Raw genomic sequence first — 27,516 nt, 5'->3', positions numbered from 1 at the left:
CACTGCCTGGCTGTGATGGTGCCACCACCACCAGAGCTGAGCAGCTGGATCAGTCAGGAGCAGCCAGCTCCAGCCCCAGAGCCACCAGTCTCCCCCAGGCTCAAGCCCCCCCAAGCACTTGGCACAAGCAGGAAGAGCATGTTCACCTTTCCATCCTCCTTCACCCTCCTCCTCCGCTCCTCGAAGGGGCTGGAATGTGCTGAGTCAGGGGTGAGGGTCTCTGCACTGCCCTGGGAGGAACTGGTCACCCTCAGCGGGGTGAAGGACGAGATCAGCCCCAGGATGCCCGGCTGGTGGGAGGCAGGAGAGGAGGCAGGAGACTCGGACACGGAGTAGTTGCCACTGGCACCTGAGGCAGCTGTGAGAGAAAGAGCATTGGGGGGTGACCTCAGTTCCACTCCCAGGGGGTGGAGGCCCACAGGAGTGTCAGGCCCCTGCCCCAAACCTGCCTCCAGAGCAGGTCCAGCAGGTTTGGTCATAGCCTGGACCCCATGCCTGGGGCCCAGTCAAGGAACAAGGAGTAAAATGCATGAGCTGGGCTCTTCCAGCCCTGTTTGCTGCTGTAACGTGACACAAACTCATCAAGACCTGAGCATCTGGAATCCTGCAGAGCCTATCCCTCCTCAGCAGCAGTTCTGCTGACTCCAGTGTGCTGGCATCAAATTCTGCTACCAGCACAGAGAAATCCTTAGAGCCATCCCACCCCAAATCATTTCTCCGTCCCTGCGCTCCCTTACCAGAGCTGTGCCGAGAGCAGGAGCTCTTCCAGCCCTGTTTGCTGCTGTAATGTGACACAAACTCATTAAGACCTGAGCAGCTCTGGAATCCTGCAGAGCCTCTCCCTCCTCAGCAGCAGTTCAAGTTGGTATCAAGTTCTGCTACCCGCACACTGAAATCCTTACAGCCATCCCACCAAATCATTTCTCCGTCCCTGTGCTCCCTTACCAGAGCTGTGCCGAGAGCGGGAGCCCTCCTGAGGAGCAGCACTGCTGTAGGTGTCCATCAGCCTCCTGCGCTGCTCCTGCAGCTCCTCTTCCCTCTGCAGGTCACTCCTGATCTCCTCCTCGATCAGCGCTGATGTTTGCGGCTTCCCCGTGCGCAGCCGGTACTGCTCCTCGCGGCCGTCCTCCCTCCTCTGCGTGCCCATGTCCTCCACGAAGGACACCTTGGGCTTCCAGAAGGAGAGGTTCAAATACTCCCTGGGCAGGACAGCAGCGCTGCTGGGGCTCTGGGTGGAGCTGGGAAGTTTTCCTCCCCGGGAATCCTCGCTCCCCCATTTGCTGGTGCTGGCGGAAGCGTGCGGGGACACCGAGGGCAGCTCCCGGCTCCTCTCGCTGGCGGCGAAGCGCGGCTGGGACAGCTGGAAGTGGGCGATGCTGGCTGTGTAGCTGGGGATGCTTCTTCCAGCCTTGCTGTCCTCTGTGGGGCTGGGCTGCTCCACCACAAACTCTTTAAGCCAGCTCCTCCTCTCCTCTGCCCGCTTCAGGGGAGTGGGCTTCTCTTGGGGGGCTTCCTCCTGCTCGAACACCTTCCTGCGCTCCTCCAGCTCCTGCTGCGTGCCCCTGTCATAGGCCCCCAGCAGCCTCCCCTGCCTCTTCAGATCTTCCTCACGCTTCGTTTCCTGCTCGATTTCCCTCTGCACGTAAAGGGAAGCGCGGCCTCTGTCCTTCCCTTTCCTGCCCGGGCCGGGAGACGCGTGAATGTTGAGGACAGGCTTGGTCTGGATCTCCACCAGCTCGCTGCTGGAGGTCAGCCGCTGGATCCCCCTTTCCTTCCAGAGGTTCTCCTCCCTTTCCAAGGCCATGCGGATCTCCCTCTCGATGGGTGTCTCGTTGCTGACCCTCGTCCCGTTGCTGCTGGCCCTCACATCCACGTTGAGGGTCTCGTTGGTGGTGCTTCCATCGCTGGCGTAGCCTGCAGTGGTTTCAGTGTACATCTCACCCAAGCCAGAGTCCAGGTCTTCTCTGGACCCTGATTTGGTCAGGATGGACACCTTCCCAACGGGATGTGACCTTTCTGTGTGAGATTTTCTGGGAGTATAAACCTCCTCCTTCTCAGGTGTCTTGTATGAGGACACACCATAAACCTGGTAAAGGCTCTTGTCTGTCCCGCTCTGGCTTGATGCACCAGCACTGCTGTAGCCTCTCGTACCCTTTGTGGCCATCTCAGGGCTGTACCACTCTTCTCTGGAGACTTTTGTCACTGACTCTGGCCTTGGGGACATGGCCTGCTGCCCTGGGCTGAAAAACGAGCTGGGGTTGGTCTTCTCCAGCATCAGGAACTGCTGCCGAGCCGCAGAGAAGTTGATCTGCTCCGTGTCAATATTCTCAGGGTCAACGGGCGTTGCAGCCCTGCCTGGGGAAGGCTTGTCAAACCAGATGGCAAAGCTGGTGGGGACACTGCCTGTGTGCCTGCCTTCACCTGGGCTGCTGATGGAGCCCAGCTCATCCATGGAGCTCCACCTCTCCGCTATGGTGGAGCTTTTCCTCATGGCCTGGCTGCGGATCACCTCCTTCCTCTCATCTTCCAGCTCCCTGGCTTTCTCAGGGGAGATGTTGGGTGGAGGGACCCTGTACAGGTCTTGCTCCTCGTCATCATAGAGCTTGGAGGGTTTCCTCTCACCCTTGTAAGCCCGGAGGTCGTACAGGCTTCCCGATCTCACCACCTCCAGCTTGGACTCCCTGTCCGGGGACGGGATCCAGACATCTCTTCCACCCTTCAGGAAATACGAGGGTGACTGGGACCTCCTCTTCCAGCTGTAGCCATTTTCCAGCCTCTGGCTGCTATGCTGGGCAGAGCTGAACACATCATCATCACTGCTGGCCCTCAGCTCTGCCAGGGAGTCGTGCCTGTGCGAGGTCTGTGGCTGCTGGAACACAAGGTGCCTGGTGACCCTGTCCATCTCCTGGGAGCTGTCACTGCTGTGCCAACCTTGTCCCACTCAGGGGCCACTGCTCGGTTTTGAGGTCACCCTCAGAGTCCCAGTTCAGCAGAGGCCAAGGGTCTCGACCTGGCTGGCCCTGCAGGCAGGAGGGGAGAGCAGCCATGAGGAACAGCACAAGGAGCAGAGGTTGAGATGCAGCCCCTCTCCCAGCCTGGTTCCACTGTCCTTGGGACATGGAATTTCTAGGCTTTAGCCCTTGAAATTTCAAAAATAGCCCAAACACTCATCCTCACAAAACAAACTCCTCTCTCAAACTTCTCCACATCCCTAGGACACTTCAACCCTTTAATCCACTGCTAAGCATAACTAACTTCCTCAGTGGAGGACAAAACATTGCTTCTCACCTAATTCACCTTTCTGAATAGAAAACACCAGGCCCAGAAGGACCAGCCAACCTGCAACTAACAGCAACCAAAGCTGCCACCACCCTCCACTCTGACCTAATCAAAGCTTAATTAGGATCATTCACCACACCAGCCTGTCCTGTGTGCGGCAGCACAGCCAGAACACAAAGCCCAATTCCCAACAGGAGCTGCCACAGAGCCCAGAAATCCACCCCACCTCTGTCCCCCAGCCTGGCCGGGTTCTGAGGGAGCTCAGCCAAACCTGCCCAGGCACTCAGTGCTGCCTGCACCTCCAAAGGCAGCAGTGCTGGGGAAGATGAAACAGGAAAGCCTTATAAATATGATTGCCTGGCAAAAGATTCTGAGAATATAGAAACTATAAGTGAGATTGAATGAAAGCAAGCTTTGAAATACTTCAGTTACTGAACTAATGGAAAACAATGGTGTGGCTGGCTGAAGGTAATCCTCTTTTGATCAAACAATTCCCTCTGCTTGCAGACAGGTCCAAGGGTCAGAGCAGACCCCACAGCTTGGCAGAAGGGGCCCAAAGAGGAGTTTTTAGGGTTTAAAATGTAACACAGTATGGTAATGTAATGATTCTTATAGGCTGTATGGAAATGCTATGGGATTTGTGTATTGTACTAGATTGGTTAGTGAGAATCAGAATATTCAACACAGAAGAAGATTTATTGTATTGTAATGGGAACCTCACTCTCTTATCCCTTTTGCTCTCTCACCCTCTCATCCTCTCTCCCCCTCTCTCCTCTCGGGCCTGCTCTGAGCTGTGTTTGGCAGCTCCCAGCAGGGCCCTGCACCCAGGCCCTCTGCAATAAACCCCAAATTCCACAACCTGGCTGCAGAGATCTCTCATCTCCATCCATCCTGACAGTGCTACCCCCTGACACTCCTACACAGCAGGACCTCAGCCACAAGCTCCTGGTGACCCCACATCCATCTGGGCACCAGCAGCCTCGGCCTCTCCACGGGCACAGGGCAGGGAGGGAGCTCAAACCCTGGGCAGGGAAAGGTTGTGCCAGGCCAGGGCCACTCCTGCGTGGAATATCTCCTTGTGCCAATTACAGAAAGGAGCCTCCAAATAGCCCAGCTCTAGAAACTGGGGTCATAAACAGATTTTCATGGCTCATAAAATGAGGGGACTTTAACCCCCCCTGGCACTCAGGGCAGGAGGGAACAGCCCCAGCCTCGGGGTCAGGCCTGGAACAGCAGATCCCAGACAGGGAGGGGCAGCACAGGTGGGTCCCCATGAGCCAGTAGCTGCCACCTCATCCCAGATGCCATCCTGGCTCCAGAACTGGTGGCACACATGTCACCTGCACACAGGCTGTGCCTGGAGGCAGCACTGTCACAGACACATTTTATGAAAAATCCTTTCTTTAGGATTTTTCCTCCTGAGAAGCTGAGAGCCATCAGGAACAAAATATAAACATTGATTATCTGCTGCTGTGGAATGCAGCAGGTCCATCTGTGATTGGTCTCATGTGGTTGTTTCTAATTAATGGCCAATCACAATGAGCTGGCTCAGACAGAGAGTCTGAGCCACAAACCTTTGTTATCATTCCTTCCTATTCTATTCTTAGCCAGCCTTCTGATGAAATCCTTTCTTCTATTCCTTTAGTATAGTTTTAATATAATATATATCATAAAATAATAAATCAAGCCTTCTGAAACATGGAGTCAGATCCTCATCTCCTCCCTCACCCTGAGACCCCTGTGAACACCATCCCAGGCAGCACCACGTCCTGTGCCATATTTGCTGAGGTGTAGCCACGGCTTTGCCCTCACCTGCGAGCCCTGGCAGGTCGGGGTGTGGCAGCCATGGGCACCATTCCCAGGCATTCACGGCCTCCTGGGAATGTGCAGCAAAACTGGAGCGAGGCCACGGTGACAGCAGGGACAGCCCTGGGGCCACAGCCCAGGTGAGGCAGGTGCCCCGGTGTTCCCTGCACCACCCCGAGCATCCTGGCTCACCCCCAGCACTCTGTGCCTGCCTCCTTCATTCCTGCAGCGATTCTGGTGCCCTCCAGCCCTGCCGGGATGATCCACCATCCTCTCCCTCCCACAAAACTCCCAGCCAGGAGCATTTTAAACCTTTCCTGGGGCAGGAGCACGTGTGTTTCATTAGCTGGGACATCCTGGCCAGCCCCGGGCGATGTTTCACCGCTGGAGCTGCTGCCCAGCCCTGTGCCCAGCCCTGTGCCCAGCCCTGGCGCCTCAGCCTCTCTTCCTGCAGCTGAATTTACCTGTTAATTCCCCTGCTGTGATTCACTCCGGCTCTTTTATTGCCCCCAATGACGAGGATAATGAAAACCGTCTGCCCACGCCTCTCACCATGTTTGAGGGGATGAAACCCCGGCTCCAAAGGGATCCCCCTCCCTGGGGAGTGCTGGCACAGGAGGGGAGCAGGGACATAGAAACCAGCTGGGCTCTTATCAGGGCTCCACGCAAGCAGAACGGCCCCTCCCAGAGCTGCACCCAAAACATTTCACCTCCCTCAGCTCCCTCTGGGGCTGCAGGGGCTCCAAATTCCCTGTTCTGGGCTGTCCCCAGCCCAGCCAAGCACTGTGAGAGGTGCTGGGCTCAGCAGATGGCATTGCCACCAGTCTGGCATGGGATCCCCCTATAATGAGACATCTGGGGTGATTTCCAGTGTTCTCCCAGTTTGGGGGTTCTGTACAGGGCTACAGACCCACCCTGTGCCCCCCAGCCTGAGCCAAGGGCTGCCCCAGGATGGGCTGGTGCACACAAACACCCCAGCACGTGTCCATGTCCCTGTGGTGCCCACCGCAGACAGTGCCACCATCCCTGCACACCCTCGGTGCCATCTCTGCACTCCTCAATGCCACCATCTCTGCCCACCTTCAGTGCCACCATCCCTGCACGGTGCCACCATACCTGCACGTCCTCAGTGCCGCCACCATCCCTGCACACCCTCAGTGCCAGCCCTCCCTGCACACCTCAATGCCACCATCCCTGCCCACCTTCAGTGCCACCATCCCTGCCCATCCTCGGTGCCACCATCCCTGCACACCCTGAGTGCCATCCCTGCACACCCCAGACAGTGCCAGCCCGGCCTGCACGCCTCAATGCCACCATCCCTGCATGCCCTCAGTGCCACCATCCCTGCATGGCCATGGGCACACAGCCTCCCCCCGGCGCCTGGCACTGCCCTCAGCCCCCAGCACGCTGCACTTACAGTCCATGGAGCTGGCAGGGCAGGGGTCCCCATGTCCCCAGGGCTCCCAGCTGAGCTCTGCCTGCCGGGGTGTGGCAGCCCTGGGGTGTGGGGGGTTGGAGGTGCCTGCAGGGCCCTGATAAGCTCAGCACGGGGAGCTCTGAGGGATTCCAGGAACCACCTTGGGCTCTGTGCCCTGTCCCCACGTTCCTGTGCTGGTGTCACCCATGCCCTGGGGCTGCCCTTGGCTCTGATGCTCTGATGCACCAAGGTGCCAACAGCCATGTGCCAGGGTGGTGTGGCCATGCAGCCACACACAGACCTTGCTCCAGACTTTCTGCCCCTCCATGAATGGCGCTGAGGAGCCCTGAAGCTTCAGCAGAACCTCCATGCCCAGGTCTCCCCTCACCCTGTGAGCCCCAGAGGAGGGGATGGCACCAGAGCCCTGTGCCAGGCTCTCCTGTCACACCACAGGGCCTCTCACCCCGTGTTTGCCCTCCTGCCACGGCAGCCCTGGCACTGCCAGCCCCAGCTCCTGCAGCAGGGGACATGCCACCTGCTCTGGGCACCTCTGGCAGCTGCCAGGATAAGGGCAGGGCTGTGCCACGGCGTCCCTGGTGCCCTTGGTGCCTGGATGTGGCTGGATCTCAGTGGGGTGGGCGACATTGCCATGCCCAGGACTGCCCTCCCTCCTGGCACGTGCCAGGCGCTCAGCCCTGTCCCCGTGGGACATCCCTGTCCTTGTCCCACTCCTGCCAGCCCCACTGGCACCCAAACACGGCACTGGTGTCACACAGAGCCCAGCTGTGGGTGCTGGGGGTCCCACTCACCCCCTTGGTGCCCCACTTAACCCCTTGGTGCCCCATTTACCCCATGGTGCCCCACTCACCCCCTTAGTGCCACACTTACCCCTTTAGTGCCCCACTCACCTCCTTGGTGCCCCATTCACCCCCTTAGTGCCCCATTTACCCCCTTAGTGCCCACTCACCTCCTTGGTGCCCCACTCACCCCTTTGGTGCCCCATTTGCCCCTTGGTGCCCCACTCATACCCTCAGTGCCCCATTCACCCCCTTGGTGCCCCACTCACCTCCTCAGTGCCCCATTCACCCCCTCAGTGCCCCACTCACCCCCTCAGTGCCCCATTTACCCCTTGGTGCCCCACTCACCCCCTCAGTGCCCCATTTACCCCTTGGTGCCCCACTCACCTCCTTAGTGCCCCATTTGCCCCTTGGTGCCCCATTCACCCCCTCGGTGCCCCACTCACCCCTCAGTGCCCGTTCCTGCTGGGCTGGCACTGCCTGGCCTGGGCACAGGGGCTGTTCCTGTGGCTGCCAGGCTGCTCTGTGCTTCCGGGCAGGTGAGCTGAGCCTGTTCTACCCTGGGGCTGAGCCAAAGTCCACAGGTGATGCCAAGGAGCCAGGAGCGCTCCACGCCCGCCTCAGGGCGTGTGCTGGCACCTGAGCTGGCACCAGCGAGGGGTGAGGCCCCACTGCCCCAGGAGTGAGCCCTGGAATCCCTGCCTTGGGGAGAAACAGGACCTGAACCAGCCCAGGGATGGACAGAGCCCCTTGGCAACGTCGTGATGGCACCTGGGGGCATCCAGGTCCCCTTTACCTGGGCAGAATCCCCTCTCATCCCTTTCCTCCCGGCATCCTGGGTGCCCCAGACCCCTCTGGAATCCCTGCCCTGGGCCTTCAACAACATGGGGATGGACAGAGAGACCCTTGGCAACGTGGTGATGGCAGCTGGGGGCATCCAGGAAACTGGGCATCCATGTCCCCTTTACCTGGGCAGCATCATCCCTTTCCTCCCACCATCCTGGGTAGCCCAGACCCCTCTCTGCCCCAGGAGAGAGCCCTGGAATCTCTGACCTGGGGAGAAACAGGACCTGAACCAGCCTGGGCATGGACAGAGACCCTTGGCCATGTAGTGATGGCACCTGGGGGCATCCTGGAAACTGGGCATCCATGTTTCCTTTACCTGGGCAGCCACATCCCCTTTACCTGGGCAGCATCATCCCTTTCCTTCCAGACCCCTGGGTGCTCCAGACCCCTCTGGAATCCCTGCCCTGGCCTTCAACAACATGGGGATGGGCAGAGAGACCCTTGGGCACATGGTGATGGCACCTGGGGCATCCATGTCCCCTTTACCTGGCCAGCTTCCCCCCTCATCCCTTTCCTCCTGGGTGCCCCAGACCCCTCTCTCTTCCCCCATTTTCTGCCCCCACAACGATGGAACAGCAGAACCCACCCCAAACCTCCCACCCTCACCCTCCCAGCACCCCCAGCCACCCACGGTGCCTCCAGGCTGGTTGTTCACACGGTTTTATTTGCTCGGTTTTTGGGTGTTTTACAAACAACGGGGTGTGGGGAGGATGGGATGGGAAAGGGAAAGGGGAAGGGAAAATTCAAACGGGGCTTCGGCGCAAGTGAAAAGCTCAGGGGCACGGGAAGTGCACTTCAGCAGAGCTGGGAGGGGACAGGGGGGATGTGGGGCGGGGTGGGGACGATGCCAGGCCCAGCACCCGCTCCTGTCACACCCCACACCCCACCCGGGGGTCTCGTCCTGCCCCCCAGCACCCCCAGGGCCGGACTGGGCTGGGGGTCGGAGCCAAATGAGGGGCAGGGGGTGCCAGGGAGGGGAGGGAGCCCCAGTTTGGGGCTAAGGGGGATTGCAGGGCCCACAGGGTGGGATGGATGGGGTGGGTGGTGTTGGCCCCTGATGTGGGGTGACAAGAGGTGACATTGCCCCCAGGCCGTGCCCTGCTCTGCAGCAATGGGGCTGCAGCGATGCCCAGCAGGGCATGGAGGGGCAGGAGAGGCTCCCCTTGCCCTGGCAGTGCCCCCAATGCCCCCCTTGCCCTGGCAGTGCCCCCCAAGCCCCCCTAACCCAGCCCTGCCTCTCCCATGGGCTGTGGGTGCCAGGTTGGGGCTCAGCACAGTGACTCCAATGGGGGCAAATCTGCAACCTGGGGGGCACCAGGGGTGGCATGGGGACAGGGGGTGGCACTGCTCACACAGGGGGAGTGTGGGGGAAGGAAAGGCCCATCCTTGGGGGAGCTGAGCCCCATCCTTGGCTGTTTGACCAGCGGTGTCCTGGTGGGCTGGGCAGCTTGGATTCTGCCCCACACACATTTTGGGGAACCCCCAGGGCAGAATGAACCTTCTCACCTTTAAAGAAGGATCTCTCACCCTGCCCAAAGCTCCTGGGGAGCTCAGGGGCAGCTGATGTGGGGCATTGGGGACCATGGGGGCTCCCCCTGCCTGCCCCAGCTGGTCTCAGTGGGGAGGAAACGCTGGTGCTGGTGGTGGAATCCCCACTGAAGGGCTGGGGTGCAGGGTGGGGCAGCCCCTCTGTGGGACACCGCAGCCCTGGCAGCCCCCCGTGCCTCAATTTGGGGTGAACTGGGCTGCCCCCCACCCTGGGGACCCCAAAGCTGCAGCCCAGGAGCCCAGAGCGTGGCAGAGACAAGAAGGGAACACGGTGCTGGGTCACACTGCTGCTGCCACGAGGAACCTCAGGACCCCCAGCCCATTCCTGCCCCACAGAGCTGAGCCCCCCAAGCTGCCCCTCCCTCACTGGCACTGCCCTTGGCGGGGCATGGGCACAGTTCAGCCCCCTCAGCTGGCACAGTGAGGGCTCCAAGCTGAGCCCAGGAGGAGCAGGGCAGGCTCTTCAGGAGCCCCAGGTGACCCTGGCCATCAGCACAGCCCAGTGCCAGCGAGGGATGGACGCTGCCCTCCATGCCCTTCCCTCGCTGGCATTGCCTTTGGTGGGACACGGGCACAGTTCAGCCCCCTCAGCTGGCACAGTGAGGGCTCCAAGATGTGGAGATGAGCCCAGGAGGAGCTGGGGACAGCCTGGACTGACCCTGTAGGAGCCCTATGCCATCAGTGCAGCCCAATACCAGGCAGGGATGGATGCTGCCCTCAGTGCCCTTCCCTCCCTGGCATTGCCCCAGGGGGGCACGGGCACAGTTCAGCCCCCTCAGCTGGCACAGTGAGGGCTCCAACTTGTAGAGCTGAGCCCAGGAGGAGCAGAGCAGGCTCTGCAGGTGCCCCAGGTGGTCCTGGCCATCACCCCAGCCCAATGCCAGGCAGGGATGGACGCTGCCCTCCATGCCCTGGGCACGCCCTGCCCTGGAGGGTTTGGAGAGCGCAGGGATGAGGAGATGGAGCAGAGATGTCCAGGGGCAGCCAGCGGCCAGCAGAGCCAAACCTCGCCCTGCTGAGCTGGATGATGGAGGCACAGAGGGAGCGGCTGGCACGGGGCTGGCACGGGCCTGGCTCCCATGCCCACCGCGGGCTGGCAGCTCCCGGGGACTCATCCACGGACACAGCGACGTCCTCCGATCCCCTGCCCGGCGGCTCCATCCCCGGCGGCTCCGGGGCGGTGTCGGTGGCAGCGGGGCTGTGCTGGGCACGGGGCGGGCGCACCGTGGGGCGAGGGGGGCACTAATAAACACCACAGGCAGCGCTGGTGGGGGCGGCACGGGGCTGGCACCGGGCGCGCGGGGCGGGCATCCCCGCTGTTGGCACGGCGCTGGATGTCCCCGGCTGTGCAGAGAGAGGGGCCGGTGTCCGGTGGGATGGGGGGAACAGGGGGCTCGGCGCGGGGCTCACATCACCGTGCAGCACTTGCAGCGCTGCTTCTTCACGTCTGTCTCCTGCTCGGCCTCCTTGGCATCCGTGGCGTTGGCACCGTGCCCCGCCGAGCCCTCCTCGCCCTGGGGCTGCGCCGGCTCCAGGGCGGTGCCGTTGGGCGGCGTGTGGTCCTTGAGAGCCGGCTCCGCCTTGCCCTCGGCATCCTCGATCACCACCAGCTCGGCCTTGATGGTGCCCTCCAGCCCCAGCACCTTCTTGGTCTCGTTCTCATCCTCCACGTTCTGGTAGCCCATGAAGATCATGGTGACGGGCTGCTGCTGCTCCTGGCCGCCGTCTGTCCCCTCGCCCGGTGCCACCTTGGCCTGCAGCCCCGTGATCTCCCGTCGTGGCGTCGCCTTCTGGCTGCCCGCGCCGCCATTGGCCGGGGTCTGGCGCCCTTCGGCCTCGTCCGCCTTGTGCAGGAGCTCGTCCACCTCGGAGGAGCTCAGGGGGTGAGCCCCGTTCTGCAGGGCCCCGTCCTCGGCGCTCACCGCGTGCACCACTGCGGGGACAGGAGAGGGACGGTCAGAGGGGCTCGGGGTGCGGGCCCCAGGTGAGCTGTGTGAGCCCTTCCCCTCTCCAAAGGTGCTGCCATTGAGGCTGGGGCTCCCAGACCATCCCAACCATCCCCTTTTTGGTCACAGTGACCTCCTCATCTCCAAAGGTGCTGCCACCAAGGCTGGCGCTCTCACAGCATCCCAACCGTCCCCTCTACGGTCACAGAGTGACCCTTTCCCCTCTCCGAAGGTCCTGCTGGGACTCCCACAGCATCCCAACCCTCCTCTCTGTGGTCACTGAGTGACCCCTTTCCCTCTCCAAAGGTGAGAGGAGCTCGGGATGGGGACACCAAAGTTCCTGCTATCAGCCCCAGCTCCTGTGTGACCCCTTCCCCTCTCCAAAGGTGCTGCCACTGGAGCTGGGACTCCCAGAGCATCCCAACCCTCCCCTCTGCAGTCACAGAGTGACCCTTCCCCCTCTCCAAAGGTGCTGCCACTGAGAATGAGACTCTCACAGCATCCCAACCCTCCCCTGTGGGGTCACAGAGTGACCTCCCCATCTCCAAAGGTGCTGCTACTGAGGCTGGGACTCTCACAGAATCCCAATCTTCCCCTCTGCAGTCACAGAGTGACCCTTCCCCCTCTCCAAAGGTGCTGCCACCGAGGCTGGGATGCCCACAACATCCCAGAGCTGCTGTCAGACCCTCTCTCATCACCTGGCAGCAGCCAGGGAGACTGAAATAAATAAAAGCCCAGTGGAAGGAGCTGTTCCCAGAGCCTCAGGCTCAGCCAGCCCTGCAGGAGCCAGGGCTGTTTGCCAGGCCAAGCTGCCACGGCAGGACGGTGTCTGCTGGCAGCCAGGGCTGGTGTGACACTCTGCCAGGTCACCACTGCCACCTCTGAGCCCCCAGAGGTGCTGGGCAGCTGCTGCCCCACTGTGTCCCCACCACATGGGGCTCTCCCACCCCACTGCTCGTGGCACTGGGGCTGAGATGTCATGGCCAGAGCAGCCAAGGGCTCCTTGTGTTCTCCTCTTGCCCTGGGCCATGATGTGATGGTCAGAGGGTGAGGGACAGTGACCAGCCTGGCACGGCCATGGCCACACAGAGGGGCTGAATGGGAATGCTGTGATTTCCTTGAACAGGGGTTTGTTCCACCACAGTTCCCAGTAGAATGCTCCACTTCCATGTCTTGTCCTTGCCACCACGATGGTGCTTTGGGTTTGGCTTGTCCCTGTCACCACAATGGTTCCTTGGGTGGGCTGGTCCTTGCCACCATGATGGTCATTTGGGTTTGGCTTGCCCTTGTCACCAAGATGGTCATTTGGGTTTGGCTGGTCCCTGTCACCACAATGATTCCTTGGGCGGGCTGGTCCTTGCCACCATGATGGTCATTTGGATTTGGCTGGTTCTTGACACCACGATGGTCATTTGGGTCCTTGCCACCATGATGGTCCTCTGGAGAGGTTCCCAGATGTTCCCCAAAGCAGGAGCTGCAGACAGGGACCAGTCTCTGGTGCTGCACTTCTACCATCCCCATCAGCCACGTCCCTGCTGGGACAGGCCAGCATGGTGCCAGTGCACGTTCCCTGCCCATGGGACAGTGTTGGACAGCACAGATCCTCTTCTCTGCTCTCCAGCAGTGCAGGGTGACGATGTGCAAACCACCAGGACCATCCACACCGTGCTGCCATGACAATCCTGCCATCCACCGGGCTGGGGCTGGTGAGGGATTGTCCTCAGGAGCATCCCCTGCCCTTCCTCACCCTGCTGGGACGTTTGGGTGGCCTCTCCCTGTCCCCTGGCCCGTACCTTTCAGCTCGTCCTCGTACACCTTGACGCCCTGCACGCAGTGGTTCTGGGGCAGCATGGTGGTGCTGGACAGGACCTTGGTCTCCCCAGTCACTCTGTCCTTCTCCACGGTGATCTCCACCGAGTACATGGCTGGGACACAGAGGGGACAGCGCGGGTTACGGTGCCCTGGCCCTGCCCGTGCCCTGCTCTGAGGGTGGCGGCAGGACAGAGCGTGGCAGGAGGGCTGTGGAGCTCAGCAGGGATCAGGAGCGCTCAGAGGTGCCCAGGGACGCTCAGTGATGTTCAGCAGGGCTCAGCAGTGTTCGGAGGGGCCCAGCAAGGCTCAGTGGTGCCCAGCAGGGCTCAGAAAAGCTCAGCAGTGCCCAGCAAGGCTCAGCAGGGCTCAGTGATGCTCAGCAGGGCTCAGAAGTGTTCAGCACTGCCCAGCAGGGCTCAGTGGCGCTCAGCAAGGTTTAGTGATGCTCAGCAGGGCTCAGGAGTGCTCAGAAGTATCCAGTGATGCTCAGCAGGGCTCAGTGGTGCCCAGCTGTGCCCAGCAAGGGTCAGTGGTTCCCAGCAGGGCTCAGCAAGGCTCAGTGGTGCCCAGTGATGCCCAGTGATGCTCAGCAGGGCTCAGGAGCACTGAGAGGTGCCCAGTGATGCTCAGCAGTGCTCAGCAGGGCTCAGCAAGGCTCAGTGATGTTAGCAGATCCCAGCAGGGCTCAGTGATACCCAGCAGGGCCCAGCAGGGCTCAGAAAGGCTCAATGGTGCCCAGCAGGGCTCAGGAGCACTCAGCAGTGCCCAGCAGTGTTAGCAAGGCAGCAGCAAGGAGCAGTCAATGGCAGAGGCAGGTGTGACACCCCTGGCACAGAGGCAGGTGTGACACCTCTGGCACATCCTGGGACCCGTGTCCGTCCTGGTACTGCTGGCATCCCCTTACCTGCACGGCTGCTGTGCTTCTGGGGCTGTGTCTGTCTGTCCAGGCAGTGAGAAATGCTGCCCCTGGGGCCTGGCTGGGAGCCAGGGTCATGCCCAGGGAGGTGCAACCCCCATGAGGGTGCTGGTGCTGGCACAGCCCCTCTGCCCCCATGGGATGGGCGACTCTTGGCATCTCTCCTTCCATTCCACTCCTGGCCAGCAGCAGGGTCCCCTCAGCCCCATCCAAAGACCCCAAATGGGCTCTGCCCCATTCTGGTGCCAGTCTGAGCTCTGCCCCAAACCCCCCCAGCCCCGTGTGCCCCCCAGCTCCCTGTGCCTGGCACTGCTGCCTCAGCCTGCCCAGAGAAGCTGCAAACAGAGCAGGGAGGATGGAACTGCAGCAGAAACACGAGCAGGGCTCAGGGCAGGGCCCTGAGCTGCGAACCAGCCATGGGTTGGGGTGAAAGCAGAACCAAGGAGGGATGTTCAGTGCCCTGCGCTTGGGGAGGCATCGAGCAAGCTGAGGGTGGCACAGAGGGCAGGGGCAGCAGCCTGCAGGGAGCTCAGCGGGCACCTACCCGCCTTCATCATCTCACTGCCTTCCACTGCCTTCATGGGGCTGCTGGAGAGCCTCTTGTCAGCTGGAGACGGAGAGGAGACACTGCCTGAGACCGGCTGTGCCCCAGCGTGTGCCCCATGGATGGCACCTGGGAGGGCTCCCCCACCCAGGGCACACAGGGGCACAGGGCTCTGGCATGGCTCTGCCCACCCATCCTGCCCTCAGGGCAGCAGGAGGGCACGGTTGGTGCTGAAACACAGCCGAGAGATCAGGATTTACCTACCCTTAACTGTGCCCAGGGGACTCTGCAAAAAACAGAAGGGAGAGGTTAAAGGAGCTTGCAGGAACTGCCATAGACCCTCTGCGTGCACACCCACCACCCACGGCCCCCCAAACCCCCCAGGGATGGGCACCCCGACCCCATGGCCAGCTGCCCTGCCCACCTTCTGCGTGTTGGGGACAGCCTCAGCCTTCTTCTCCTCCTTGGCTGCTGCCTCTGCCAGGTTCTCCTTGGTGGAGGCCACTGAGCTGCTGTTCTCCAGCATCTCCAGCTCCTTCTCCAGCCTGCAGGGAGAGCCAGGGCTGAGGGCAGTGTGGGACAGGGAAATGGGGTGCAGCCACACAGGGCAGGGGAGAGGGGACACCCAGATTGTCCCCACAGGGTGCAGGGACACACAGACTGTGGCATGGCTGTCACTTTGCAGGGGAAAACTGTGGGAACCCAGAACATCCCTCTGGCTGTCCAGGATGGCCAGGACCCCTGCCAGGGGGCTCAGAGACCCTGGCACAGAGCCCAAAACACCTGTGGGTTTGATTATCACCAACCTTATATGAAGATCAGCAAGCCACAACAGTTTAGGCAGAATAATAGTGAAGTTATCACAGGGTGGAAAAGGAAATTTTGGGGTTTTTGGTATGGGGGTTCAGGAGGCAAGATGGAGGGAACTGGGTGTGTCCAGTGTTTCTCCTTCTTCTTCTTGGCCTCCATCTTCTGCTGTGATGGTGGCACTTACAGATTGGTTTGGAGTAGAAGCTCACTGTCTAACATAGGTGATAAGAATTGGGAAGTAATTGTAAACATTGTGCACGTAGTTTTTAGTATAAAGACATAACATTGCCCTGGGGGCAGGCAGAGTGCCTGGACTGTCTTGCTGAGTGGATCTCAGCAGGGCAGGAGAAAGAATTTTATAGATAAGATACAATAAACAACCTTGAGACCGAGAAATGAAGAGCTCTGACTCCTTCTTCAAGCACCGGGCTGGGAAAAGAGATTTTTGAACTCTTCTCGGGGTCACTGTGACCAGCTGGAGACCCCGACACAAAAGCCAATGGGGTCAGCACCAAAGGGATGGCAGAGACCCCACCATGGGCACTGGGCAGGGGGAGTGACCCCTGCACAGTGACCCCTGCACACTTGGTGTTGCTCCATCATCCTTCTGCTCCTGCAGTGTCCCTCCAAACCTGGTTGTGCTTCCACGAGGACAATCTCAGCTCTCAGCCCCTCTGGGGTGCAGCAGAGCTCGGGGCAGTCCCCATGGATCCCATGGAAGGGCTGCAGCCCCAGCAGAGCTCCCCGGGCTGCTCACCCCGCTCTGGCAGGAATGCATTGCACCATTAGCAGCAAACAATGGCCCGTGGTGCCTGACCCCTGTGTGTGTGCGTGCACCGTGCTCGGTAATTAGCGGCTCCACCGCACTGATTGCGTTCCTCATTCTTTTACGAAAAATCCTTTCCTTATGATTTTTCCTCCTGAGAGGCTGAGAGGCCTCAGGAACAAAATGTGAACAATGGTTATCTGCTGCTGTGGAGTGCAACAGGTAGATTTTTGATTAGCCTATTTTGGTTGTTTCTAATTAATGCCCAATCACAGCCCAGCTGGCTCGGACACAGAGTCTGAGCCACAAACCTTTGTTATCATTCTTTGCTATTCTATTCTTAGCCAGCCTTCTGATGAAGCCTTTTCTTCTATTCTTTTAGTATAGTTTTAATATAATATATACCATAAAATAATAAATCAAGCCTTCTGCAACACGGAGTCAGATCCTCGTCTCTCCCCTCAAACTGAGACCCCTGTGAACACGGTCACACAGCAGCTCCAAGCTCAGCGTGCCCTGCCTTGTTCCCAGCACCTGAATCTCAGCACCCACCTGCCCAGGGATGCTGGAAGGGTGCCCAGAGGTGCCCAGGGATGCTGGAGAGGTACCCAGGGATGCCCAGGGATGCCCAGGGATGCCCAGGGGTGGCCAGGGGGTCTCTGGAGGGACTTTTGTGCCCTCTACCTGCACCCCAACACCCATCCCCACACCGGCCCTGTTACCTCTGGATGGTCTCCTCCAGCTCCTTGGTCTTCACCTCGTCCTCCTGCATCTGTTTCTTCATGGCCTCTTCCTCCTCGGAGGCAGAAGCCGGGGCTCCCTCCAGGAGCCATCTCTCCCGCAGAGCCTTGGACTGGGGGGCACAAAAGGGGGGTCACCATCCTGCCCTCCCCAGCTGGGGAGGATCCCGGGGGTCTCATGGGGGGATTCTCACCTTGAGATGCTGCAGCTGCCTCCGGTCATCCTCCAGCTGCCGCCTTTTGTTCTCGATCTCCGTCTGACGCTTCCGCTTCTCCTGCAGGGACAGAGGGGTCGGTGCGGGGAGGGGAGAGCACCAGGACAAAGGGGGACCCCGGGGGATAGGGGTTTCCAGTGAGAAAAATGAGTGTTTTATGATTGGCTTTTCACAAATATAAAAATGAATATTGAATGTGTTGTGATAGAGAGTGATGCTGTGTTAATTCCCTTAAGTAGTGTGGTAAATATAGTTTTAGGTTATAACGAAATGTTGAAATAGAAACGATGCTATGTAGGATACTTTTTTTTTAAAGAAAGGAATTGCAGAGAGGTAGCAGCCACAGGACACCTCAATCTTTCAGAGCAAGAGAATTTATTGCCCTCTTATCAGAAGGAACAAACTTCTTCCCACCTCGCTCAGTCAGGATTCAGAGGAAGAAGCTGACACTGCCCAGACAGAATCCTGTGTTTGAATGGAATTTATGCATCATGTATGAAGTGTATGAATATGCAATGGGCTAATGTTTTTAAGGGTCAATCCTTTGTTAACTGTGTCTTTTTTTGGGCTCGTGCTGCCCAGAAAAAGGTACCCGGATGTCTGGAACTCTTTGTTTTTATTGTCTCATATTGTCCTAATTCAAATGGTCCAAATCATTATTACTAATTATTATATTCAATATACTATTATACACAATTATGATATTTAATATATTAATTAATATATAATTATTATATTTAATATATTAAAATACAATATACTTAATGATAATTTATAATATATAATGTATATTTGATATCATTATTATATTAAATATATTATTATCTATCACTATATAAAATTTATTATAATTATAATTATATAATTATTATATAGTATTATAATTATATAATTATATAACTATTATATTACATTATTATTATTGCTATTATTATTATTATTACTATTATTATTATTGTTGTTGTTGTTGTTGTTGTTGTTGTTGTTGTTGTTGTTGTTGCTATTGTTATTATTTCTATTTTTACAACCATTTTATTATTATTAAACTTTTAAAATTTTAAAACCAAGCGGTTTTTCACACCAGCCTTAGGAACACCTCATGGCAAAGCTGGTACCGAATCCCTGCTCTCTTTGGGACAAATTGAGGCATTGAGGGTGTGGAGGATTTCTCAAAATGCCATCTCCAAATGTCACCGTCCCCTGGGCTGGCCCCGCGGGCTCTGCCTCGTCCCCCCCTCGCTGCCACCCGTCCTGGGGCTGCTCCAGATCGTTTCAGCAGAGTCAGAGCCGGCGCTTTCTGCTCTGCTCCAGAACAATTTGCCCTTTGTGTGGCACAGATCGGCCGGCTGCCGGCGGGGCCGGGCACTGGGGCTGAGCTGGGTGGGTTCGAGCAGCTCCCCTGCCCTGCTCTGAGCTGGGAGGGGTCAATCAGCAGGGCCCCAACTGCTCCCTAGTTAATATAATATATATAATATAGTTATTTATAATTAGTTATTTGTAATTTTTATGCATATTTATAATATATATATTTATATAATAGTTATTTTTAATTAGTTATTTATAATTTTATACATGTTTATAATATGTGTATTTCTATAATATAGTTATTTTTAATAATATTATTAATATAAGATATAATATAGTGATTTATAATTAGTTATGTGTAATTTATATATAATATATAGTTATAATATATATCTATATAATAAAGATATTTATAATAATATTATTAATATAATATATAATATAGTTGTTTATAATTGGCTATTTGTAATTTATATATATTTATAATATATATTTATATAATAGAGTTATGTATAATAATATTATTTATATAATATATATAATAGAGTTGTTTACAATTAGTTATTTGTAATTTATATATATTAAATATATTTATAATATATTTATATAATAGAGAGATTTATAATATTATTAATATAGTATACATAATATAGTTATTTATAATTAGTTATTTATAATTTTATCCATATTACCTATTTATAATATATATTTATACAATATAGTTAATTATAATAATATTATTAATATATTATATATAGCTATTTATAATTCGTTATTTGTAATTTTTATATATAATATCTATTCATAATAGATATTTATATAATAGAGATATTTATAATAATATTATTAATATAATATATAATATAGTTCTTTACAATTAGTTATTTATAAATTTTATATATATTTATAATATATATTTTTATAATAGAGTGATTTATAATTATATTATTAATATAATACATATAATATAGTGCTCATGCCGGGCATGGCTGGAGAGCAGCATCCTCAGCCCTTCCTGGGGAAGGAATCATCACTCATTTCCCTCACTTGGGGCTCGTTAAGGCGCTGCTTCATTAATTAAACCTCCCAGCTTCCTGTTGCTCACTCTGTCCCCGTTTCAAGCTGTGACACCCCAAGAAGAGCCCCCATGGGCCATTCTGAGCCCTCATTCAGCTGCTGGGGACCCCGATGTGTGGCTGAGCACCTTCCCCAGCTCTGCTGCACCTCCTCCTGCCCGTGTCTGCCCTGTGCTGTGGGTGATGCCCTGGGGCCAGGGAGGGACTCACCGCGATGGCCTGCAGCCTCTCCTGCTGAAGGGTGCTGGCCTCCACCACCCTGCGGAGAGAGCAGAGAGCAGCTGTGAGCGGGGACAGCAGTGGCAGGTCACTGGGACAGCTGTGACACTGGCACTGGGGGACACTGACCAAGGCCGAGCCCTTCCCTTTGACCATCTGCTTCCTCCTTGCTGCCCTGGCACCATGCATCCCTCACTGCTTGGCTCATCCAGGCACCTCTTGGCCCCTGTCCTGCCCAAATCCTGCCCAAATCCGGCCTTGCCCAGCCCCTGGAGCGCTCAGCTCATGCAGACACTGTCCTGCTGTGGGGCAGATGGAAGCTGTGAGCACGGAGGAGATGGAGCAGGGCACTGATGGAGCTGTGAGGGGCAGGAGCGGGATGATGCTGGAGCTGGATGATGCTGGAGCTGTGAGGGGCTGGAGCAGGGTCCTGCTGGGGCTGTGAGGGGCTGGAGCTGCGAGGGGCAGGAGCAGGATGATGCTGGAGCAGGATGATGCTGGAGCTGTGAGGTGCAGGAGCAGAATGATGGAGCTGCGAGGGGCTGGAGCAGGATGGTGAATCTGTGAGGGACAGGAGCAGGATGATGCTGGAGCAGGATGATGCTGGGGCTCTGAGGGGTTGGAGAAGGGCCCTGCTGGCTGCCCCGTGTTCCAATCTGGCTCACGCTTTCCATTCCAATTTCCAAGCCCTTTCTTGGCTGCTCACACCTTTCCCCGGCTGTGACCTTTCCGGGCTGTGTGCACAGGCACATGTGCACAGGCAGACAGACAGACTGACTGACACACTCGTGTGCACTGACAGATACACACATGTGCACGGACAGACTGACACGCTCATGTGCACAGACAGACACACGGATACAGACACACACATGTGCACAGACACACACATGTGTACGGACAGACACACACATGCACAGACAGACACACAGACACACCCAGACACACACCCCAGCAGCCTCTGCTCCCCGTGCCACCCCTGGGCACCTCAGCAGCCCGGCCATGCCAGGATCCCTCCGCTGCCAGCTCCTCTCTGGCCTGGCACGGCTCTCCCAGGGATCATCAGGGATCATCCCCATCCCCACAGCCCCCTGTCCCCATCCCACAGCCCCCTGTCCTTGTCCCCAGTGTGTGGTGACCCAGCCCAGCCCAGCCCCGGGGCCCCAGGTGCGGGGCAGTGCCCGGTGGGACCGGGATGCCCCACAGGAGCCGCTGGCTGCCGGCCAGGCTGTGCTAATGAAGCGCTGAGCTGTGCCACTAATTAGGGTGGGAGGCACCGAGGTATTGCCAGCGATGGATCAGCTCTGCTCCCTTCCTAGAGCAAGGGATGGAGAAGTGGGCTCAGTGCTGCCAGGGAGGGAGTTTGACAAAGATGGGGGTGCTGAGCCCCACAAATGGCACCCTGGGCTGTGCCCTCCTGTGCCACCATGTGTGTGCCCTCACAGGGGCTCCCCACAGGCTGCCCCACCACTCAAACGGGCTCTGCGGGCTCAGAGGAGCCTCTGCTCCCTCCTCGAAGGCAGCAACGAGCTGGGAGCTGCTCAGAGGCGCCGTCCTCCCCTCACCCCACACGCTGGGGATCCCTGTGATGCACAAAATCCAGGCCAGGAAAACAAACCCTGGGGAAGGTGTTGCTTTTGTGGTGGTTATTTTTGTGCTGTTTGCAGCGACGCTGGGACTGCTCTACCGGCACTGCTCTCACATCCCTGTGTCCCCTGTGTCCCCTGTGTCCCCTCACCACCCCACACCCCATCATCATGGTCTTCCTCCTGGTCTGGGTCCCCTCAGCCCAGCCCTTGGCACCCCCACACTCCCAGCCCTGTTTCTCTCCTGGATCTCGCACTATTCCACAGATCCAAACTTTTACAGCATTCCTGAAACATTCTGTTCTGCTTTTTGCTCCCTCCTCCATCCTCTTTTTTTTTTTTTATTTTCCATTATTTGCTGCAGACTCCACATTCCCAGGTCAGACGCCAGGAAATCTTCCTGGCCCAGGGAGAGACACAAAACAGGCTGGGACAATCTCTCAGAGCCTGCTCAGACCCTGCCCTGGGGGCTCTGATCCATCCTGGGGGGCTGAGCAGGGACCCCCCAAGCCCCCCCCAGTCCCTGCCTGCTTGGACAAGGCACTGAGGTGGAGTGAGGGGGTCCCAAGCCCCCCAAAACCCCCATCCTGCCTGCCCTGCCCTGTCTCTGGGGCCCTTGTGACTGATGGAGGCGGTTCCCTGGCGACGGTTCCCTGGCAACGGCGCCATGGCAACGGGAGAGCGCCAGGGGGATGTGGGGGGATGCTCAGGGGGATGTGGGGGGATGCTCGTGGTGGCTGAGGGAGCACAGGGGTTGGGGTGCCCTCCCCAGGCCTGGCACCCTGACACAGTGCCAGTCAGAGCTGTGGCATCACCGGGGCATCTTTAGGGGTTCTGGGGCTCCTGATCCATCCTGGGTGCCAGCAAGGGTGGGAAGGTGATCCCAGGAGCCACTGAGCTCCTCAGGAGCCTCCAGCCCAGACAAGGAGCAGGGAGGAGGAGCAGGGACATGGGGATGATGCCCTGGGGACTCCCAGGAGCAATTACCAGGCTTGAGGCTGGAGCCACACACACATGTGAGCACACACACACCCGTGCTCTCCCTGGGCTCTCCTGCTCGTGGTGGCAGAAGGACCACAGGGGTTGGGGTGCCCTCCCAAGGCCTGGCACCCTGACACAGTGCCAGTGAGAGCTGTGGCATCATTGGGGCATCTTGAGGGGTTCTGGTGCTCCTGATCCATCCTGAGTGCCAGCAAGGGTGGGAAGGTGATCCCAGGGGCCACCAGCCCAGACAAGGAGCAGGGACAGGGGAATGACACCCTAAGAGCTCCCAGCAGCCATCCCCAGGCCCAAAAGTCAGACTCACACTCACATATGAGCACACACACACCCGTGCTCTCCCTGGGCTCTCCTGCTCGTGGTGGCAGAGGGATCACAGGGGTTGGGGTGCTCTCCCAAGGCCCAGCACCCTCACAGAGCGCCAGTCAGAGCTGTGGCATCACCGGGGCATCTTTAGGGGTTCTGGTGCTCCTGATCCATCCTGGGTGCCAGCAAGGGTGGGAAGGTGATCCCAGGAGCCACCGAGCTCCTCAGGAGCCTCCAGCCCAGACAAGGAGCAGGGAGAAGGAGCAGGGACACGGGGATGATGCCCTGGGGACTCACAGGAGCAATCCCCAGGCTTGAGGCTGGAGCCACACACACATGTGAGCACACACACACCCGTGCTCTCCCTGGGCTCTCCTGCTCATGGTGGCAGAGGGATCACAGGGGTTGGGGTGCCCTCTCCAGGCCAGGCACCCCAACAGAGAGCTGTGGCATCACTGGGGCATCTTTAGGGGTTCTGGTGCCAGCAAGGCTGGGAAGGTGATCCCAGGGCCACCAAGGTCCTCAGCAGCCACCAGCCCAAAGGAGCAGGGACATGGGGAATGACACCCTGACAAAGAGCAGGGAGAAGGAGCAGGGACATGGGGGATGACATCCTGGGAGCACCCAGGAACAATCCCCAGGCCCAAAGCTGGACTTACACACCCATGTGAGCACACACACACACTCCCGTGCTCTCCCAGGGCTCTCCCCGGGCTCTCCAGCTCTTTCCAGCCCTGCTGATGCTGCCGTTTCCCACCATCACAAGGGAAGCCCGTGACCTTTTGTCTCCTCCCCGCCTGACATGAAACAATAATGTTTATTTGCCTTCCTCCGGTTTTTTCCCATTAGCTCATCCAAATGTGTGAAGAGCCGCTTGGAGCTGCTCCCCTGCCCTGCCCTCCCTCCCCGCCCGAGCTGGGGGAGCCCAGCAGAGCTCCCTGCGTGGAGCAGGCCCGGGCTGTGTGGCAAAGGCGGCAATCGAGGCATCAGCGCTGATTTCCAGCTCCGTTTCCATGCCAGGAGCTCGGAGTGACGAGGATGCAAAGCTCTGTCACAAAGCCACGAACAGCGGGGCCGGATCGAACGCCCCCATGGCAGGAGAGGGAGGGGAAAGGAGGGGAAGGGGAGGGGGCTGCAGCCGCCCTGGGGCTGCCATGCATCGACCGTGAAGGCAAATGCATCATCGACAGCGGGATGGGGCAGGGATGGGCAGAAATGGGCAGGGATGGACAGAAATGGGCAGGGATGGGCAGAAATGAGCGTGGCCAGCACAGGGTGGGGACCATGCTCAGGTCCTGCTGCATCCATCCAGCATCCAGGGCATCCCCCCTGCCCTGCCCCACACTGTCAGCATCACCCCAGTGTCCATCACACTCCTCCCCGCTGCCTGCACAGCCTCAGCCACCCGGGGAGGGGACAGTGACAGTGACAGGGACAGAGACAGGGACAGGGACAGGGTGGGGACCATGCTCAGGTCCTGCTGCATCCATCCAGGGCATCCCCCTCCTGCCCCACACTGTCAGCATCACCCCAATGCCCATCGTGCCCCTTCCAGCTGCCTGCACAGCCTCAGCCATCCCCGTGCCCGGGGAGGGGACAGGGACAGGGACAGGGACAGGGACAGGGACAGGGACAGGGACAGAGGGGGGAGGAGATGGCAGCCCCAGGCTCCCGAAAAAAAAAAAACCAAAAAAACCGCAGATGCATTAGAGCAAAGCCGAGCTGCCTGATTGATTCTCCGGGCTGAGACGTGGGCTGGGAGTGCCAGGAGAAAATGGATCCCATGAATATTTGATGAACGGAGGCTCGGGGAAGGGAGTTTGATTGGAAAATTACAGATCTTTCAAACAATGGTTCAAGTGCCCTCCAAACACTTGGGTTTCCAGCTCCTTTCCAGTTAGAGGAGCAAGGAAACTCCCCCCAGGATTCATGAATGGGAGTGGAGCCGGCTGCTCCCCACCCCCAGGGGCAGTGGCAGTGCTGGCACTGGCCAGGATGTGGCACCTGTCCCCTGTCACAGCCATCCCTGTGTTGCTGTGTGCCAGGAGCAGCAGTGCCATGAGCACAGGCACAGATGATGCTCCGAGGAGGCAGCAGGAAGGTGGATCCAGAGCCCTGACACCCAGACAAGGAGCAGGGACATGGGGGATGGCACCCTGGGGACTCACAGGGAGCTCAGTGCTCAGTGCCAAGCCCAAGATCTGGGCCCAACCCAAGGAAAAACCTGTCTGGGGCAGGATCCACCCGGCTCCTCTCCCTGCTCCAGGCTCATCCTTGTGCCTGACAGTGGCTCCTGTCTGGGGCCTGGGGGCTGCTTGTCTCGGGATGCACTGAGGAGATGCAGGAATCTGGGCTGTGCACCTCCTCAGCTTTCCTGGGGCATCTCCACTGCTTGAAGCCCATCTCAGCTCCCAGCCCAGCTCCCAGCCCTGCTGCAGCCCCATGAACCCCCACATCCCTGGGGGAAGGGGCTGTTTCCAGCCAGGAAGCAGCAACACCAACAGCAGCGGCTTCCCAGGAAACCTGCTCCAGTTCCTCCCAGTTCCTCCCAGCAAGGCAGGTCCAGCTGAGAAGCCCTGTGAGCTCTGAACCCCCTGATCTGCCAGCCCCAGGCAGGGCTGGGTGCTGTGGTGGGGTGTTGTTGTTGTGGGGTGCTTTTGTGGGGAGCTGTTTTGGGGTGCTTTTTTGGGGTGCTGTTATGGGGTGCTGTTTTGGGGACATGGCAAGGTGCTGCCCTGCTGTTGTGGGGTGCTGTTGTTGTGGGGAGCTGTTTCGGGGTGCTGTTCTGGGGTTTGTGGCCTCCTCTGCTCCAGCTGGGAATGGTGACAGTGCTGCCCCAGCTGGACACACGGACAGGACAGAGCTGATCCCTTCTGCAGGCAGCAAGGTCTGGCCTGGGTTTTATTTCTCCCTGGAATGCCAGCAGAGAGCCAGGGCTTGAGCCCCTTCCCAAAGGACTCATGGCAGAAATCTCAGTTATTTCCCAGGCAGAAATCTCAGTTATTTCTCAGGCAGAAATCTCAGTTATATCCCAGGCAGAAATCTCAGTTATTTCCCAAACAGAAATCTCCCTGTTTCCCCTGCAATTGCCACTTTCCAATCTCCCTCTTTCCCCTGCAATTGCCACCTTCCAGCCAGGGCAGGCAGGACCAGGAGAGCCCTCACCCTCAAAGCCAAGGGGAGAGCAGCAAAACAAACCAGCAGAGCAGCCAGATGTGAAAGCAGAATTTGCAGCTGCTCCCGAGCCCTGACAGCAGCGGGAGCAGAGGGCACAGGAGCAGCTCCAGAGGGACCAGCACGGCCTTTTCCAGAGTTGGAAACTTTCTGCCAAAGCTCCCTGGGCACCAGTGGGTGGTGGCAGCCAGGACCCTCCTGCTGTGCCAAGGCAGAGCAGGAGCCAGGGCACGGTGCCCACCCCAGCAGTGCCCACCCCAGCAGTGCCCACCGAGCCAGGCCAGCACCTTGCCATGTCCCCAGCTGCCCTGGGGCCCTCCTCATCCTCCAGCCCCTCAGCCAGGCCCTGCAGCTCAGTGCCTGGAGGGGCTCTGTTGTTTTCCTTCGTGGCTGTGCCCCCCACCCGGGGTCACTCATGGATTTTCACTCAAAACAAAGAGACGCTGGCAGGTGCTGGAAGGAGAAACCCTTTGCGCGCCTCTGTGGTTGTTTGGGAGGGAGAGCTGGTGCAGAGCAGGGTGAATGTGGAGCCCAGGAGCCCCCAGCCTGTCCAGCACCATCCCCAGCATCTCCTCACCCCCTCCCCAGGGCACGGCACACCCCAGGGCTCTGCCCTTCCCCTGGCTGCTGCCTTTTGGCAAATCACACGCAGCTTTTCCTCCCCTAAGAGGCTCCTTCCTGCAGGGACTGTGGCACCCTGGAGCTGCCCCAAGCCTGGCCCAGCAGCACAGAGAGCCCTCTGTGCCTCCCCAGCCCCACAATTCCCACAACACCCCCAGAGCCCACCCTGAGCCCAGCGCACCCCTCCCCATTGCCCCCATGGCTCCCATGTGCTGGGAGGGACCTGTTGAGCCCCCCTTGTGTCACTACCCAGCGACAATGGCGAGGTGCCCACCAGGGTGAGGTGCCCACCAGGGTGAGGGGCACCCCAAAACTGCCGGGAGGAACCCCCAGTGCCAACCCCAGTGGGGTGTTCACCGTGCTGGGCACCAGAGCCACCAGGCCTGGCTGAAACAGGGCCAGCGCTGCCTTCCAGCACCTCGAGCACCCTCCTGGTGTCCCCAAAGGGGTAAAACCAGCAGGACAGCCGGTGGCCACCAGCCCCTAGTGGCCTCTGCCTGCTCCGTCCTTCCCCCACCCTCCCGGCTCCGGTCAGGGCCCCAGCGCAGCACACAAAGGATGAGGCCGGGCTCCCACAGCGTCCGTCTGTCCATCCGCTCCACCAGGATCCCCCCGGCCACAGCCGCTCCCCCAGGGCAGGGTTTGGGGGCGCAGCGCAGGGAGGGGTCCGCAGCTCTCCCCACCCACTCACCCCACCACACGCAGCAGCAACAACAGGTTCGAAACACAAAAATAAACGCCCTGTCCACCCCCTCGCCCCGATTCCTGCGCCGCTGCCAGCCCCGGTA

General features: G+C 58.2%; 1 protein-coding gene across 1 annotated transcript in view; it reads right to left on the bottom strand.

The window, feature by feature from the left end:
* Positions 1 to 27,516, bottom strand: part of LOC128946884 (mitotic interactor and substrate of PLK1-like) — a 29,435-nt gene that overhangs the window by 1,227 nt on the left and 692 nt on the right. Inside the window, exons 2-10 of the mRNA XM_054290881.1 lie at positions 20,034 to 20,082; positions 17,422 to 17,502; positions 17,210 to 17,340; positions 15,336 to 15,456; positions 15,176 to 15,197; positions 11,109 to 11,626; positions 10,764 to 10,935; positions 946 to 2,931; positions 147 to 358 (exon numbers count right to left, since the gene is read on the bottom strand). Coding sequence (XP_054146856.1) covers positions 147 to 358; positions 946 to 2,931; positions 10,764 to 10,935; positions 11,109 to 11,626; positions 15,176 to 15,197; positions 15,336 to 15,456; positions 17,210 to 17,340; positions 17,422 to 17,502; positions 20,034 to 20,082 — 3,292 coding nt within the window. The remainder of the gene's footprint in view (positions 1 to 146; positions 359 to 945; positions 2,932 to 10,763; positions 10,936 to 11,108; positions 11,627 to 15,175; positions 15,198 to 15,335; positions 15,457 to 17,209; positions 17,341 to 17,421; positions 17,503 to 20,033; positions 20,083 to 27,516) is intronic.

Source organism: Melozone crissalis, unplaced genomic scaffold (assembly GCF_028551555.1).
Source record: "Melozone crissalis strain CALT ecotype California unplaced genomic scaffold, PUWL_Pcris_2 ptg000088l_1, whole genome shotgun sequence".
Lineage (NCBI taxonomy): Eukaryota > Metazoa > Chordata > Aves > Passeriformes > Passerellidae > Melozone > Melozone crissalis.
The sequence above is the reverse complement of the archived record's forward strand: the minus strand, read 5'-3'. Positions and strand labels throughout refer to the sequence as shown.